Here is a 14,273-nt window from a genome sequence, read left to right as displayed (position 1 = left end):
TATATTAAATACCTAGGTAAAAAGTAAAAGTAAAAAGAAAAATTTCAATCTGAGAATGGCCGTCGCAACAGCCAAAAAGCTTATTTCGTAAAATCACACTGTTTGGTATCACAGAGAGATATTTATTTAAGATCATCTTTATCATTTGTATTTACTAAGCTATGTACTTGACCAATGTAAATTGGAACATTATTCATAATTTTTTTTAATATTAAGTAGCAACACCAAACATAGTCAGGGTTGTAAGTTTGTAAAAAAGAAAGAAATTAAAAAAAGTGTACAATGGCAGACGCAAAGCAAGGTAAAATTTAATAAATTTAAAATTTAATGTTTACTCAGCCCTGTTATTAATTTTGTTATCAATAGTTATGTTTTCAGAAATTGCAATTTACTATTTATAAATAAAACAGATTCGATTGTTTAGTTCATGAGCATCGTTTGAAGCACTCATGCTGCATCATCAACGTAATTTTTTTGTTTCTTCACATTGAATAATATATTCTATAACGTTAATTACTACATTTTGAACTAGGATTTTTCTTCCTATATTAAATCTAATACTATTCATCAGTAATTTTCAATTTGTATTGCGCCCCCAAGTTTCTATTATGAAAATTGACTTTCCTTTATATTACATTTCATGAACCATTTTTTAGTGATTTTTTTTTATATTATGCGATTATGTCTATATGTTTATCTTTTATTTCTATTAATAATTGTTACAATTCGTTGTTATTTAACACAGGTTTAGTGGAGATTATTTACACACATTTTATTGTGATTGTGATCACCTTTACTATTTTATTAGACATTTAAGTATCGTATCAAAATTTAACCCTTCTTATGATAATGCCGTTTTTAGGGAAACCTTCCTCAGAAGATTTTTACAATGGGTCCTCTGTGGGACAGTCAAGGGTAGTATTAGCAAAACCTAGACTTGGCGGTTTTGGATCTTCAAGCTTTGCTTCAAGTTCCAGTAAAAGCTGTAACCCATTTGGTAAATATAACATTATAATTTCATAATACAATTGTAGTAAATATATCTGTAAACAAATTATTACATTTTAGGATCTGTACTACGACCACCACAACTTAAACCCAGTAGTAATCCATTTCTGAAAGTAACTGAAGCATCAAATGAATCTGAAGTTAAAAAGGAAACTGAAACCCCAACAGATGAGGAGAAACTAAATGAAACTAAAAAAGAAACAGATGTACCCATGTTTGTACCTCTGGGTTCGGCAAATGTGACTTCTAGAACAGCAAACACGGTTCCAGCACCGGCACCTGCACAGCCAGCTAGTTCTTCGTCTGGTTTTGTCTTTGGACAGAATTTAAGTGAAAGAGTGGTGATAAACGAGAGTCTAAATAATGGTGAGGCATCTTCAACAGACCATGGCACAACCAATGGGACTACTGAATTATTGTTTACAAGTGCTGCTGCATCAGTAAAAGAAAATGCCCAGGTTTGTGATAATCTATAACTATTTTGCTTTATGTTTATATTATGAAGGTGGCAAAACAACATACACTTTATCTGATAGTAAATTGTTACTATAGCTTATTGACACTTGCAATATTGAGAATGTCACATGTATGTTGCCAACTCTAAAAAAAACTTTATACACCCTTTTTGAAGAAGCTTTTTTGAGATTATATATAAATCATCATCTTCCTACCCTTATTCCAATTATTATTTAGGGTCATAATATGGTTTTATCCATATTACTAAAAGATTTGGCTTATAGTTTTATGACTGGCCACCTGCCTGATGTCAAACCTCTTTGGGAAATTTGTTGATTTATTTTGAGAATAGTTATAAATATTATTATTTATTTTTTGTTAAAGTTTCATTTTGATCTTGATGAAGTAAAACAGGTTAAAATGACATTTTACATAATAGTGTTACTGAACTAGTACTCATCACTATTATAGTAGACTAATATTTGTGTGTACTGTTTCACCCGATTTGCATATGAAGTGATTTAATTATTTCTGAGATCAGTCTGAACATCATTTTTTTATAACAATATTTTTAAAGTGGTTTTAGTTAGTGGTTTTAGGTTGCTTTAGTGGTTTATAGTTTCTTTAGTGGTTTTTAGTATTTATCATTGGTATATTTAAGGGAGGCCCATATGGAGGTTGACCTATATTGCATTTCATTACTAATAATCTTGCAACTTAATGCTTTTATTAATGGATGATAATGAATTGGTAAGCCTGTCTGCACTATCAGCATATGCTGGTGAGGCACCAGTGGATAGTGATAGATTAAGATGAAAACAGGTCAGTTGGCCTATCATGAAGAATTTAATAATAATAAATAAACTTGATTGTTTCTAAGGGGAATCCATGTGGAGCCTCCAACTTCATAGGTTATATTTTTAGTAATAAGGATTAATATCCCAGTTACTAACAATTTCTTTTTCAAATCCCAACTTGATGTAGCAGCTGTATGTACATATCCATTTAAGTATAGTTGAGTAACAAATATCCATTATCATGTGAATGGTTGTTACAGGACGAGGCTGGGCCTAGCGACGGCGCGGGGTCGGGGTCAAGCCTGGCGGCGGCGGCGGCAGAATATGAGCGGTCACATGCACCCCCGCCGCCCCCCACCACAAACTACACTACTACTGGCGAGGAGGGCGAGATTAACGTATTGCAGGTCTGCTTTTTGTATATAAAGAAATAAAAACTCACATGAATATGATTTATATATATATCTAATTTTTAAACAAATATAGAATTAAACTTGGGAACCATCTTGTATCTATATGCGAAAATTCATTGCAGATTTCATGTCGTTTATTTGCCTGGGAGAGCGGCAGTTGGCGAGAGCGCGGCCGTGGAGTTCTGCGATTGAACGACCCTGCGGGCGGGGTCGGGGCTGGAGCTGGTCCGGGCGGGGCGGCGGCGGCAGCGGCCGGGGCTGGCGCTGGGGCGGGCGCAGCGCGGTTGGTGGCCCGCGTGGCTGGCTCGCTGCGCGTAGTGCTTAATACTAAGCTATGGCCCGACATGGTAGTAGAACGCGCTGGCACCAAGTCCTTGAGGATTACTGCCGCTGATGCACAGCAGCAAGTCAAACTCTTCCTTATTATGGTAAATTCTTCATTATAGAATTCAATAATTAAGAATATAATGTTTCTTTAATTGGCCCCACAGAATGAAACTGGATCCTATTTTATACAAAACAACATCTTTATTACTGCATTACAGAGGATACTATATAATATTGATAGAATTTAACCATTTATTTCACTAAAGTAACACTATAATATGCTGTGTGGTAATAATAATCTATAATAATTAGATTTATTGTATAGGATGAATCTGAAAATGTTTTATGGTCTATGTCTATGTTTTGGCTAAATGAGAAAAAATATAATTTACTAACATCACGTCTGCAAAGTATCATAAGAGTGTGTCCTAATTATGTAGTCGTAGCATTTACCACATTTACTTACATCTACATCCACATGTACAACTCTGTAAATTCATCCTCTAAGAAACTGAGTTCTATGACCTTTAACAGTAGATAACAATTTTTATTTCAGGGTGCCCCAGTGGATATAGCACAGCTGCACAGAGCGCTCACTTCTAGAATAGCAGTTAGCAAAAGGACAATTAACTGCACACAAAACACAACATCGCAAAAGGCTGCTGAGCGGCTGGAAGCTGCCACTGATGAGATTGAGTATCTTGATAAAGCTAATGATGATGCTTTTTCAAATGATGATGAAACCAATTATGAGAATAAACCCAGTGGTTCTAAAAATACTGCATCACAGAGTAAATCTGTTGATAGTCAGAGATTGGAGGTAGACCCTGAAGAAAAGACTGACAAGCATAAAACGAATTTAGATGGAACGGATGAGGAGAATGAAACAAAGTCATTAAAACGAAAGGAACCAGCCGAAGATGAGAAATCGCCTAAAAGACAGTGCCCAGACATTGTAGTTGAGTGATGATGTTATTTAAGTTCTGTTTGTGTAAAAAGTAGGTGTAAATGTGGACATTGTTAATGTGTTGGCATTACACTAAGTTTCAAGTTTCATCTAAATCTTATGTAAATGTACTAAAGAAGTGTGTAGAATATTTATAATTGAATCTTAGGCATAATGCAATATTGTTAATTAATAAAAAAAAAAGAAAAGATTATGGTGATGCCATTTAATTATGATAAAAATGCTAACAGTTGATTTAATGTTTAGTACAAAATGTCACCATGGTATAAAATATTTTGGGACACGAAAATTTTATTTCACATTCCAATAATTGCAAATGAATGCATTGCATGTTCGGCAAGAGCTGAATACCAAATATAAAACTACTAATGTGGATTGTTTCTGATAGATAATACCTAATTAATATCAATAAACATAATTTTACAAATATGTTAGTAGTTATTTAACATGGTGAGGGATGAATTTATTTAAATATAGCAGAGAATGGGTGCGTTTGTAATTTACTATGGTAAATAACAAACTTGTTTTTCTCGCCGTAATACGGCGATATTTACACCAGGAAAGCGATATGTATGCAACTGTATGATGCTATTTTTAAAATTACCACTTACGCATATAATTTTTTTAAACCTATAGTTCAATTAGCAGTTTCAGTCGAGAATGCAAATTAATACAAATATAATACAAACATGAAAATAACGTCCAAAAAGTCCGACTTTTTTTATTTAATATTTATATGACTGTACTTTTAATTCTCATTACGCATAGATAAGGATAAAATCATGTCAATAGGTTCATTGCGAAGAATTCACCAGAAATTAATCACGATGGTTTCTAGGGGGCACTTTATACCATTATCTGGTAGGTTATAGTGCTAGCAATGAGGATGTTAGATCCCACTACTAACAATCTCTTCCCTCACAGAGATCTATCAATATACCTTAGCAATGTGGTCATTTAATTGAATAGGTAACTATTATTCATGATGGGTTCTAAAAGGTTCATTACTAATAATATCCTATCAGGTCGGTCTCCAGACGGTTCCTCCTGGAAATCATTATTGTTAATTCGTGTCAAATTCTTTATGATGGGCCAACTAACCTTAATTTATTTTGACCTATCATCTCTCACCGGTGCCTCGCCAGTATATATCGATAGCGTATGCGGAGTTACCATTTCATTTTCACCTATGAAAAAAAATCCTTTCCTCCAATATGTGATATTAGGGGGGAAATGGATTGTTAGCAATGGGGTTTGACAGCCCCATTGTTAGCAATATGCCTTATTAGGTCGACCTCCACATGGTTCTCCCTGGAAACCATCGTGAACAATTCTTGTTGAATTCGTTACGATTGGCTAACTGACCTGCTTCATCGTCACCTATCATCCTTCACTGGTGCCCCGCCTGTGTATACCGATAGCGCGGGTGGGGTTACCATTCCATTATCATACATTAAAAAAAAATGTGATATTGCGCTACCTAATCGGTATTGTATCTTTTAGGACGAAATACAACAGTGGAGGCCGGCCTGATATAAGTTAGAGTAACTGACTTTCCCATTATTAACAGTCCTCCCCTTGCAGCATGCAATTAGGCATAGATACCTATGTATCTATTTAGGAAGAAGAAAAGAGTACTTTTAATCTTGGTTAAGCGATACGTCCAGACTATGCGGGATAAAGTTGCGAATGCACATTTAGTACATATCACGTACAATAAATATGGCGACCGTAATATAGGTGTAGGACTATGAGCTCAGGGCCATTTTTATGTCAGTAAGAAGACTGTTTTCAGCAGTGGGCAATAAAAATAGTAGGTAAATATGTTGCGAAATAAATGTTAAATAAATTCGTTCTTTTTTTTTAATTTGCTTTAAGATTAGAAAAATTATATTGATAAGGTTAAACATTTTTCATGTTTAAGTACAAATTAAAATTACAAAAAAAAAAAAAAAAAAATAGGAAACGCCTATCGAAGTTAATTACGGTTTATATCGTTTAACAAGTATATAATTAAGTCCCTACCAGATATATGTTATTTGTCCTAAACATCCCATCGACTATTTCTACACGTCGGGTGCTAATTAGACAAACAACATAATTGCCACTTAATTACAAAATGGCTTTGGGTGGGTACTGTTAAACATACACAACACTTGTAAAATGGCCCACTTATGATCACATGACGATATATATATTTTTTTAATTTTCATGTTTTTATCATTCAAATTCCCTTTTTTTATATTTTGGGTTATATATTTATAAAGGATATCAGAGAATATGATTTAAATTACACTTCTTCTTCGCTTTTTTTGATATTATTTATTTACTGACTTGACAATACTGGTTTTAATGAGTATGGATTGAGTCAAATAAAGTTTGAGACAACGTTTTTAAAAATATGGAAAATTGAATTATAACTCTGCCTGCGCTATCTGCATACGGTGGTGGAGTATCCGTCAATGATCATATGTCCGTAAGAATTGTTGTTCCAGGCAGAACAAAGCAATGGTTATACAGTCGCCCTTATTTATACTATTTAAATATCCCGCAGTGTTCCATCCCTTTGCCATGCCGTGCGTAGGGGTACTTGAGATAAACCAGGAAAATTCTATAATAACTCCGATGGATAGCTACATTAATATCTACTTAGTCGACTTCTACGCGGTTCCCCCTGGAAACCACCGTGGTTAATTCTCGCGGAATTCGTCACGATAGGCTAACTGATCTGCTTTCATCGTCACCTTTCATCCCTCACTGGTGCCCCGCCAGCGTATACCGTTAACGCGAGCAGGGTTACCATTCCATTATCACCTATTAAAAAAATCTTAAATGTGGAATGAAACACGCTGTATTGTCTTTTTAATAAATTATAAAATTGCAGTTTATGTAAGTGTCAGACTATATGCATATAAATTGCGACAATATCTTTAATTTGTAGTAGTTACAGTTACTGGGAACGATGGAAAAATATTCTGTTTTCGTAGCGTTCGCTCCGCACTTCAAAGCACTCGCTAGAGTGGCTTATTTCAAAATAGTTTCCAAAGATGAATCGAATGCGAAGCGAATGCTATACGAGTTGTATCGTTTTATGATGTGGTTTTTCATTTTACTTTATAACATACAGCATTTGATTCGTGTAATTCAGGTATTTAAATAATAAATTTTCTGCAATGTCTTAGGTATAGTAATTCATGAAGTCGTCTGCGCGGGTACCTATGTCCCACTCGTGCTTCGTGTTTCAGTTATATGACAGTAAAATTATTGAGTATTAAGGCTTAACATTTATTCATTAAGAATTGTAACGTATGAAAAATAAGCATGGGTGTCACATTATATTTTGTGATATTTTTAGTTTTGTTCATGAACTTTCGTAGCCGACGGTAATCACTTTCCATTTAGAAGACCATTATTGGTTCGTTTGCTGTTTCAAATTACATAAATGCAAGTTTATTCTCTTGTTTACATAATAATCATAGTGATTGTCCTATCTGTGTAATGAAGGTTTCCCAATTTCTTAACGGTTGAAAGTTAAAGAGTGATCCCGCCTGTTCTATCAAAGCGATGATAGGTGTGGAAAGTCAGTTTGGGCCATCTTGACGAATTCAACAATAATTTAACACGGTTTCCAGGAGAACCGCGTGGAGGTCGACTTGTTATTGGATATTGCTAGCAGTGTGGCAGTTAGATCCCAATCTCTTTCCTCCCGACGATCTCTAGTAAGATTCTAGTTGTTACATTAAGATTATGTTCCTCAAAAAACCGACTTAAAATATTGCAAACCCAGTTATTTTGATTTCAAAACTAAACTACTACTTTTGATAAATTCCTCTGAGACTAATCTGTAAGTATAATATCCTTTCAGATAAAAAAAAAAGATTAATCGCGATCGTTTAAAGTGAACCTGATTTTAACGGCCCATTGCTGGCAATGGGTCACTAATATTTTTATTTATTTTGAAATCTGCAGACATTATTAGTAATAGACCCAATTATTAATAATTTCTCTCTCTCCCCTCCCCCACCGTTTGGATGGGCTTTACAGGTTCGACACAGTACTGAACAATTGGTGGATACGCTGTTCATTTTATTGACTACCCTCAACTGTCTGGGCAAGCAGGTCGCCTTCAACGCGAGGAGTGGACGTATTCATAAAATCATTGAGACCATTCAGGGTAATTCTATATAAGAATATTAAAAATGGTGTTTTTCATTATTCGATTGGCGAAATTGTAAAACTTAATAAATAGACACGATTAAATGTAGGTACTACACATATGTTTCTTACAAATAGAGATAGGTGCTTTATTTATAATAATACGTAGGTACCATGTTTACGTAGATATCTATCCAATGAAATGAATTTCTGATAATGTTACGGAATATTCCGATTTATTGGATTTACACATGCTGATAAAGGAAATCTATATAAATACGAGTACGTAGATAAATTAAACGACTAACACGATTTATAGAAATATAATAACACTCATGTATTTATTATTACGAGTATAATAATTGTTACAATAAATTAATAAGTTAAGCGTATAGAAAAATGTTTTCAATTCGCCTATATTTTTTTGTGCAAATTTCTCGAATTCGACATATGCCACGCAATTTTGATTATTCTATTTGATATCAACACAGTTTACTCCAGTCACAGATCAGTTATTTTTATGCATGATCCATTTGTTTCTGTGCAGAGTAAGACATTCAATTATATATTCAGTACTGAGCTTAGGTGGTCACTCAGACAAGCGGTGACCTCCGGGCTTCGAACTACCTTCAACACTCGGTGGGGTGCTGAGGCAAGGTCCAAAAGAGCCGCCGTGATCTAATAGAGGCGGTATAGAATAGCATTAAATTTGACCTTTCGAATGAAGTGAATAGCGCAGACCTCCAATGATATTTTTTTTTTGTCAGAGAAGGCACTGGGCATCGTCAACTTTTTGCTCAGGAGCATCTCAGTAAAAGGTGGTGAGCTCGATTCTTTTTACCTTTAAGATGGGCGCCGTTATAAACTTGCCCAGAGGAGCCAGATAGGTCTTAAATTAAATTAAAACTTATTGAGAATACTTTTAATATTTATCTCTTTTAGAATCAACATTTGCACCAACAAAGCCTAACCATCTGGACTTATTGAAGAAAAATGCAGTATCAATGTCACAAATATTGTCGTTTTATCAATGTGGCTGCTTGACTTGTGCTGCACTCTGGACAATTTTTCCATTCATAAATAGAGCAAGAGGCAGAGAAGTTACTTTTACAGGATATCTGCCATTCGATACAAGTGTTACAAGCACGTAAGATCTTTTTTAAAGATTGATAACGGTACGGTACATATCCACGCCTTAAATTGAATGTAAATAAAATTTTAATTAATGAGGAACCAGTAAAGGGTAATGAGTGAGGATAAAGTCATATTAGTCGGCCCAGTGTAACGAATTCACTAGAAATTAACCACGTTGGTTTCCAGAGTAAACCGCGAGGAGGATGACAGGGTATATTGTTAGTAATAGGGTTGCTAGTTAACACGAAGGGATTGATATTATCAATCCCTTCACCCCTGAATGTAACGGATAACTGCCCAATTAAATATATCTATATCTACCAGTGAAATTGAACATTTTCACTAATAAAACATGACCTGAAATACAAAAAAGTTTAGAGTCACTCATACTAATATGGATCATCCAGCTGTTTAGTTAGAATGGAAACTTTTCGTTGTCATATTTGTGATTATTATTATTATTTATAATTTCTGATTATTGAGGTTTCTATTCTAATAAATTCTATTCTAATAAAATAGGCAGTTACTAAGTTTTATGGACGGCTAACAACTTTAATTTCACTTTGTACCTGTATAAATTATTATTTTGTTTCAGTTTTTATTTAGCTCTAGCCTATATGTCTGTTTTAATTACAATCCAAGCCTTCGGCCACGTTACCATGGACTGTACGATAGTTGCATTTTATGCGCAAGCCAAAGTACAAATAAAAATGCTCCGGTATAACTTCGAACATTTTATGGATGCAGACGAAGAAAATATTAAAATAGATACGCAGATCACGGGGACAAATTATGAGCAGAACACTCATAAAGTTAATACGAATGATATAATAATTATGACACAAAAACGTTTGACTAATTATGTGGATCATTACGAGAAAATTGCCAGGTAAAAATATAAAATATGTTAGATGCTTAGGTTTAATTATGTATGTATCCAAAGATATACACAAAATATGAAAAATACTAAAAAATACTAACCTACTGGGATATCCCCAAAATAATAATATCACAAATTTTAATAGTAGACTAATTATGTGGATCATTATGAGAAAATTGCCAGGTAAAAATATAAAATATGTTAGATGCTTAGGTTTAATTATGTATGTATCCAAAGATATACACAAAATATGAAAAATACTAAAAAATACTAACCTACTGGGATATCCCCAAAATAATAATATCACAAATTTTAATAGGAGATTACATTATTGGAAACAAGACAGATACCTTTAATTAATTTGATTTTAATCGATATTTATGCTAATTTCAGTTTCGTAAAGGAGGTAGAGTCGATTTTCAGCGAAGCCATGATTGTACAATTCTTTGCAATGGCTTGGGTCATATGTATGACTGTCTACAAAATTGTTAGTGTAAGTGAAAATATTAATCATATAAAATAATATATTTCTATAATACAGCGTGAAGTGTCTCACAGATTTATGTTGTTTTTTTTTTATACAACTTAGAATTGTAAACAAGCTGACGGCCCACCTGATGGAAAGTGGTAACCGTCGCCTATAGACATGAGCAGTACCATGGACATAACAGAGTATACTGTAAATTCACGCCACATTCCATCAGAGGTACCCAAGCAATCGACTTTTGTACTAAGTCTCCCTCTAGTCTTTATGTATAATTTGATCTGTACTTTATACTATTTTATTTCACTTGAATTTCCCAATTATATATTTTTGTGGTTAGTGCAATAAAGAGTTAAATAAATAATAAATAAACCCATAATAACCAGGGCCGTGCCTGACGGGCGTTCATTGCGTGCACCGCACGCAGGCGGCCGAAATTAAGAGGCGGCCAAATCGTTACAAGTTGTTTACTGGGCAAAAATACAATCGGTTTGTTTTCATTAAGATACGAAGTTTGATGCCCTGTGTATAATAATAAACATTAAAAATTAAAGTAGTTTTTTTTAATGTTATTTAGGGCAATACAGACTGGCACGCAATATAATAACGGCCCTGATAATAACTACAACGTTGGAATCATTTGCTTATTGTAGTGTACGTACAGATATTTAGTTACTTACAATTTGTTTTATAAAACATTTTTTATATTACAGTTAAGTTTATTATCAGTGGAATTCATATCGATGGCTATGTATCTGGGTTGCATGTTGGGCCAACTTTTCATTTATTGTTATTTCGGAACTAAACTGAAAGTTGAGGTAGGTTGTGTATCTGCTTATATTGGGTGACTTGGATGTCGCTTGTATAATTTTATTAATGTGTAATGAAAAAAACATAATAATTAGCATACTTTTATATTACGCGTATATCTATGTTTTATAAGAGTGTTCTATCAGGGAAACTAAAGATTACCTCGAGAGAAAAGGGTAGAAGAAATGGTAAAAAATTTTAAATCTCATATGCATGATGTGACCAAATATCAAGTCAGTGTTAAATTTATGATTTAAAGTTTTTATTACGATATTTCTTACAAAGATTTAAAGTTTTCGTAAATATTCAGTTTAACTGGCAGACATACAATGTAACGACTCCTATTTCACCTACAGAGCTAACTTAGTGCGTAATGAAATTCTCTAATAAATCAACCGTTGTGTTGGACAGAAAAACTAAAGTAGGTATGGTAAAATTTATTTAGATTTTTAATAAATCCACAGAGTGAATTTATATGTCAGTCGGTGTACTGTGGGGACTGGTTGTCCCTGTCACCGAGTTTTCGTCGAAAACTGCTGGTATTTATGAGTTACTGCTCCAAACCTCTGGCTCTTCGCACCGCCTACATAATACCCATGTGCTTGGATACTTACATTGCGGTTAGTGTTGATATGCTACAGTGCAGTAAAATTAAATTGATATTAAAAAAAATCTAAATAAAAGCAGTCAAACCCATTTACTTGCCATATCGTGTTATTTTACTTTTGTTATGTTTAAAATTATTTTTTGCAGTTTTTATACTATATTTATTATACTTATACCAATTATATTTTTATTTAACCGCTTACCATCAGGTGGGCCGTATGCTTGTTTGCCACCACAGTGGTATAAAAAAAAATATCGCAAATTTTATTAATATTGTAGCATTAGTAAAATACAGCGATTAATTCATGCATACTCTGTAATAGGTACTTACAAGTATATTCCTTTTAGAAATACAAAAATCTTGCGAGTATTTACGAGTATATTTTATATTAGGGTCGAAGAGGTGTCATATTCTAAAAACTATAAATAACTTGTGAATAATAAATACGTCTAGATTCTAGACTCTAGATTTGTATAAATATAATAATTAATCAAGTACGATATTTTTATTCCTGTTATATAAAAATGTTTATTATTTTATGTTTATTTTTATTAAGAACTGTAATTATTAGCAGGAATAACAAATTTATTATTTAATGCATTAAATAGTCAAGTAATTTAAGTCAATAATCTAATTAATTCGTTTTTAACTTACAGGTGCTGAAATCCTCATACAGTCTCTTCACATTTTTAAATCGAAATTAGGTATAACTGAAAGGTACCCAGTTATTACTAAAATCAAACATGTTGTCTGCGTAGATATTCATCATTATCATATCAGCCATTCACTGTCCACTGTTGAACATTGGCCTCCCCTTTGGGGAGGGGAGTTTTTTTAATAGGTGATAATGGAATGGTAACCCCGCCTGCGCTGTCGGTATACGCTGGTGGGGCATCAGTGAGAGGCGATAGATGAGGATGATAAGGCAGGTCAGTTAGCCCGTCGCGAATTCCACTAGAATGAACGACGATGGTTTCCAGGGGGAACCACGTGAAGGTCGACCTGATAGAGTGTATTGCTGGCAATGGGTCAGTTAGACGCCATTACTAACTATCCCTTCCCCGATGAGGGGAGGGGTGCCCGTAGTTGCCACGCTTGACAGGCAGATTGGCAACTGCAGTTAGGTTTTAATGATGTTTTAAGAAAGACATTGCTGCTTCCCTCTCAACCATTAAGTTCCCTTAATCGCTTGTTACGACACCCATGGAAAGGAAGTGGTGCTCTATTCTATGCCGGAAGCTGCACGGTTACACGGCTTTTAACCTCATATTTTATTTTAATTTGATAGTTTCACGAAATTACTATTGTATGGATTATCATAAATTTATAATATTCTCGATCAAGACTTAGCACGACATAATTACAGGTAAATAGTACCTACATGCTTGGTTTTTATTGCCGACACGTTTCGACGTGGGTTGCACCACGATGTGGTCGTGTGAATTTAAATGTCAGTAAACGACGCGAAATTTTAAAATTAACTAAATTTATAAAAATAATTTTGACTTAAATCTATTAGAAAATTGGGTCATATTGATCATATGATAAAGATTTCAGTGGTATATCAAATTGAAATTTTAATTTTAGATATAGATTTAAAGAAAAAAACGGCTATCAACGGACTTTATTATAGAATAATATTTGTAGTCCTAATGATGGTAAAAAATAGAGCTTTTATATAAATTCTTTTATTAACATTTTTATAACTGTACTTATGTTATATATTTATGGAAATGAATTATTGATTCTAAGTTATTTGAATTTATTTAAATAAATGTAATTGTAAGTACTATGTTTTTTTATTATCACTTTAAGAGCACATATGTACTTGAAACTACATACACAAAAGTTACTTAAATCAGAAATCAAAAACGAAAAATAAAATTTTGAAGGTCCCACACTAACTTAACATTTGATCGCATCATGTTAGTATTGCTCAATTTTTTACCTTTTTCGACCTATGTTTCATTGGTGAATGAATATGTTTAGTCTCATTAGTAGAAAATTTTCTTAAAGAGATTATCTAGATCTACTTTTTATATATATATATATATATATATATATATATATATATATATATATATATATATATATATATATATCTTAAAAAATAAATTTGATAAAATATACTATTCATTACAGTATTAATTATTATGATTTTTTTTCTAATTTCATATTTCATGTAAATACAGAAGCTGAATGATATCAAATTTATTGTAGTTACATTCTTAATTA

At 33.2% G+C, this 14,273-nt stretch overlaps 2 protein-coding genes across 4 annotated transcripts; both read left to right on the top strand.

Moving 5' to 3' along the window:
* Window positions 1–215: 215 nt before the first annotated feature.
* On the top strand, window positions 216–4,395 carry LOC113511671 (ran-binding protein 3-like). 2 transcript variants are annotated; one of them, XM_026895350.3, is made up of 6 exons: window positions 216–301; window positions 863–997; window positions 1,069–1,466; window positions 2,522–2,668; window positions 2,797–3,102; window positions 3,558–4,395. In XM_026895350.3, exons 1-6 carry the CDS (start codon window positions 283–285, stop codon window positions 3,966–3,968), a joined length of 1,416 nt encoding a protein of 471 aa, XP_026751151.2. In that variant the 5' UTR covers window positions 216–282; the 3' UTR covers window positions 3,969–4,395. The 2 variants fall into 2 exon arrangements, with proteins under 2 accessions (XP_026751151.2, XP_026751153.2); XM_026895352.3 differs by lacking the exon at window positions 216–301 and adding an exon at window positions 345–465.
* A 2,380-nt stretch (window positions 4,396–6,775) lies between these two features.
* Window positions 6,776–13,626, top strand: LOC113511797 (odorant receptor 46a). 2 transcript variants are annotated; one of them, XM_052895731.1, is made up of 9 exons: window positions 6,776–7,116; window positions 7,601–7,687; window positions 8,013–8,142; window positions 9,066–9,270; window positions 9,853–10,146; window positions 10,531–10,630; window positions 11,335–11,439; window positions 11,896–12,051; window positions 12,695–13,626. In XM_052895731.1, the coding sequence occupies exons 1-9, from the start codon at window positions 6,931–6,933 to the stop codon at window positions 12,740–12,742; spliced, it is 1,311 nt and encodes a 436-aa protein (XP_052751691.1). In that variant the 5' UTR covers window positions 6,776–6,930; the 3' UTR covers window positions 12,743–13,626. The 2 variants fall into 2 exon arrangements, with proteins under 2 accessions (XP_052751691.1, XP_052751693.1); XM_052895733.1 differs by lacking the exon at window positions 7,601–7,687 and having other exon boundaries at window positions 6,783–7,116.
* The last annotated feature ends 647 nt before the right edge of the window (window positions 13,627–14,273 follow it).

Source organism: Galleria mellonella, unplaced genomic scaffold, assembly GCF_026898425.1.
Source record: "Galleria mellonella isolate WM207_F2 unplaced genomic scaffold, CSIRO_AGI_GalMel_v1 utg117, whole genome shotgun sequence".
In the NCBI taxonomy this organism is placed as follows: domain Eukaryota; kingdom Metazoa; phylum Arthropoda; class Insecta; order Lepidoptera; family Pyralidae; genus Galleria; species Galleria mellonella.
The sequence above is the reverse complement of the archived record's forward strand: the minus strand, read 5'-3'. Positions and strand labels throughout refer to the sequence as shown.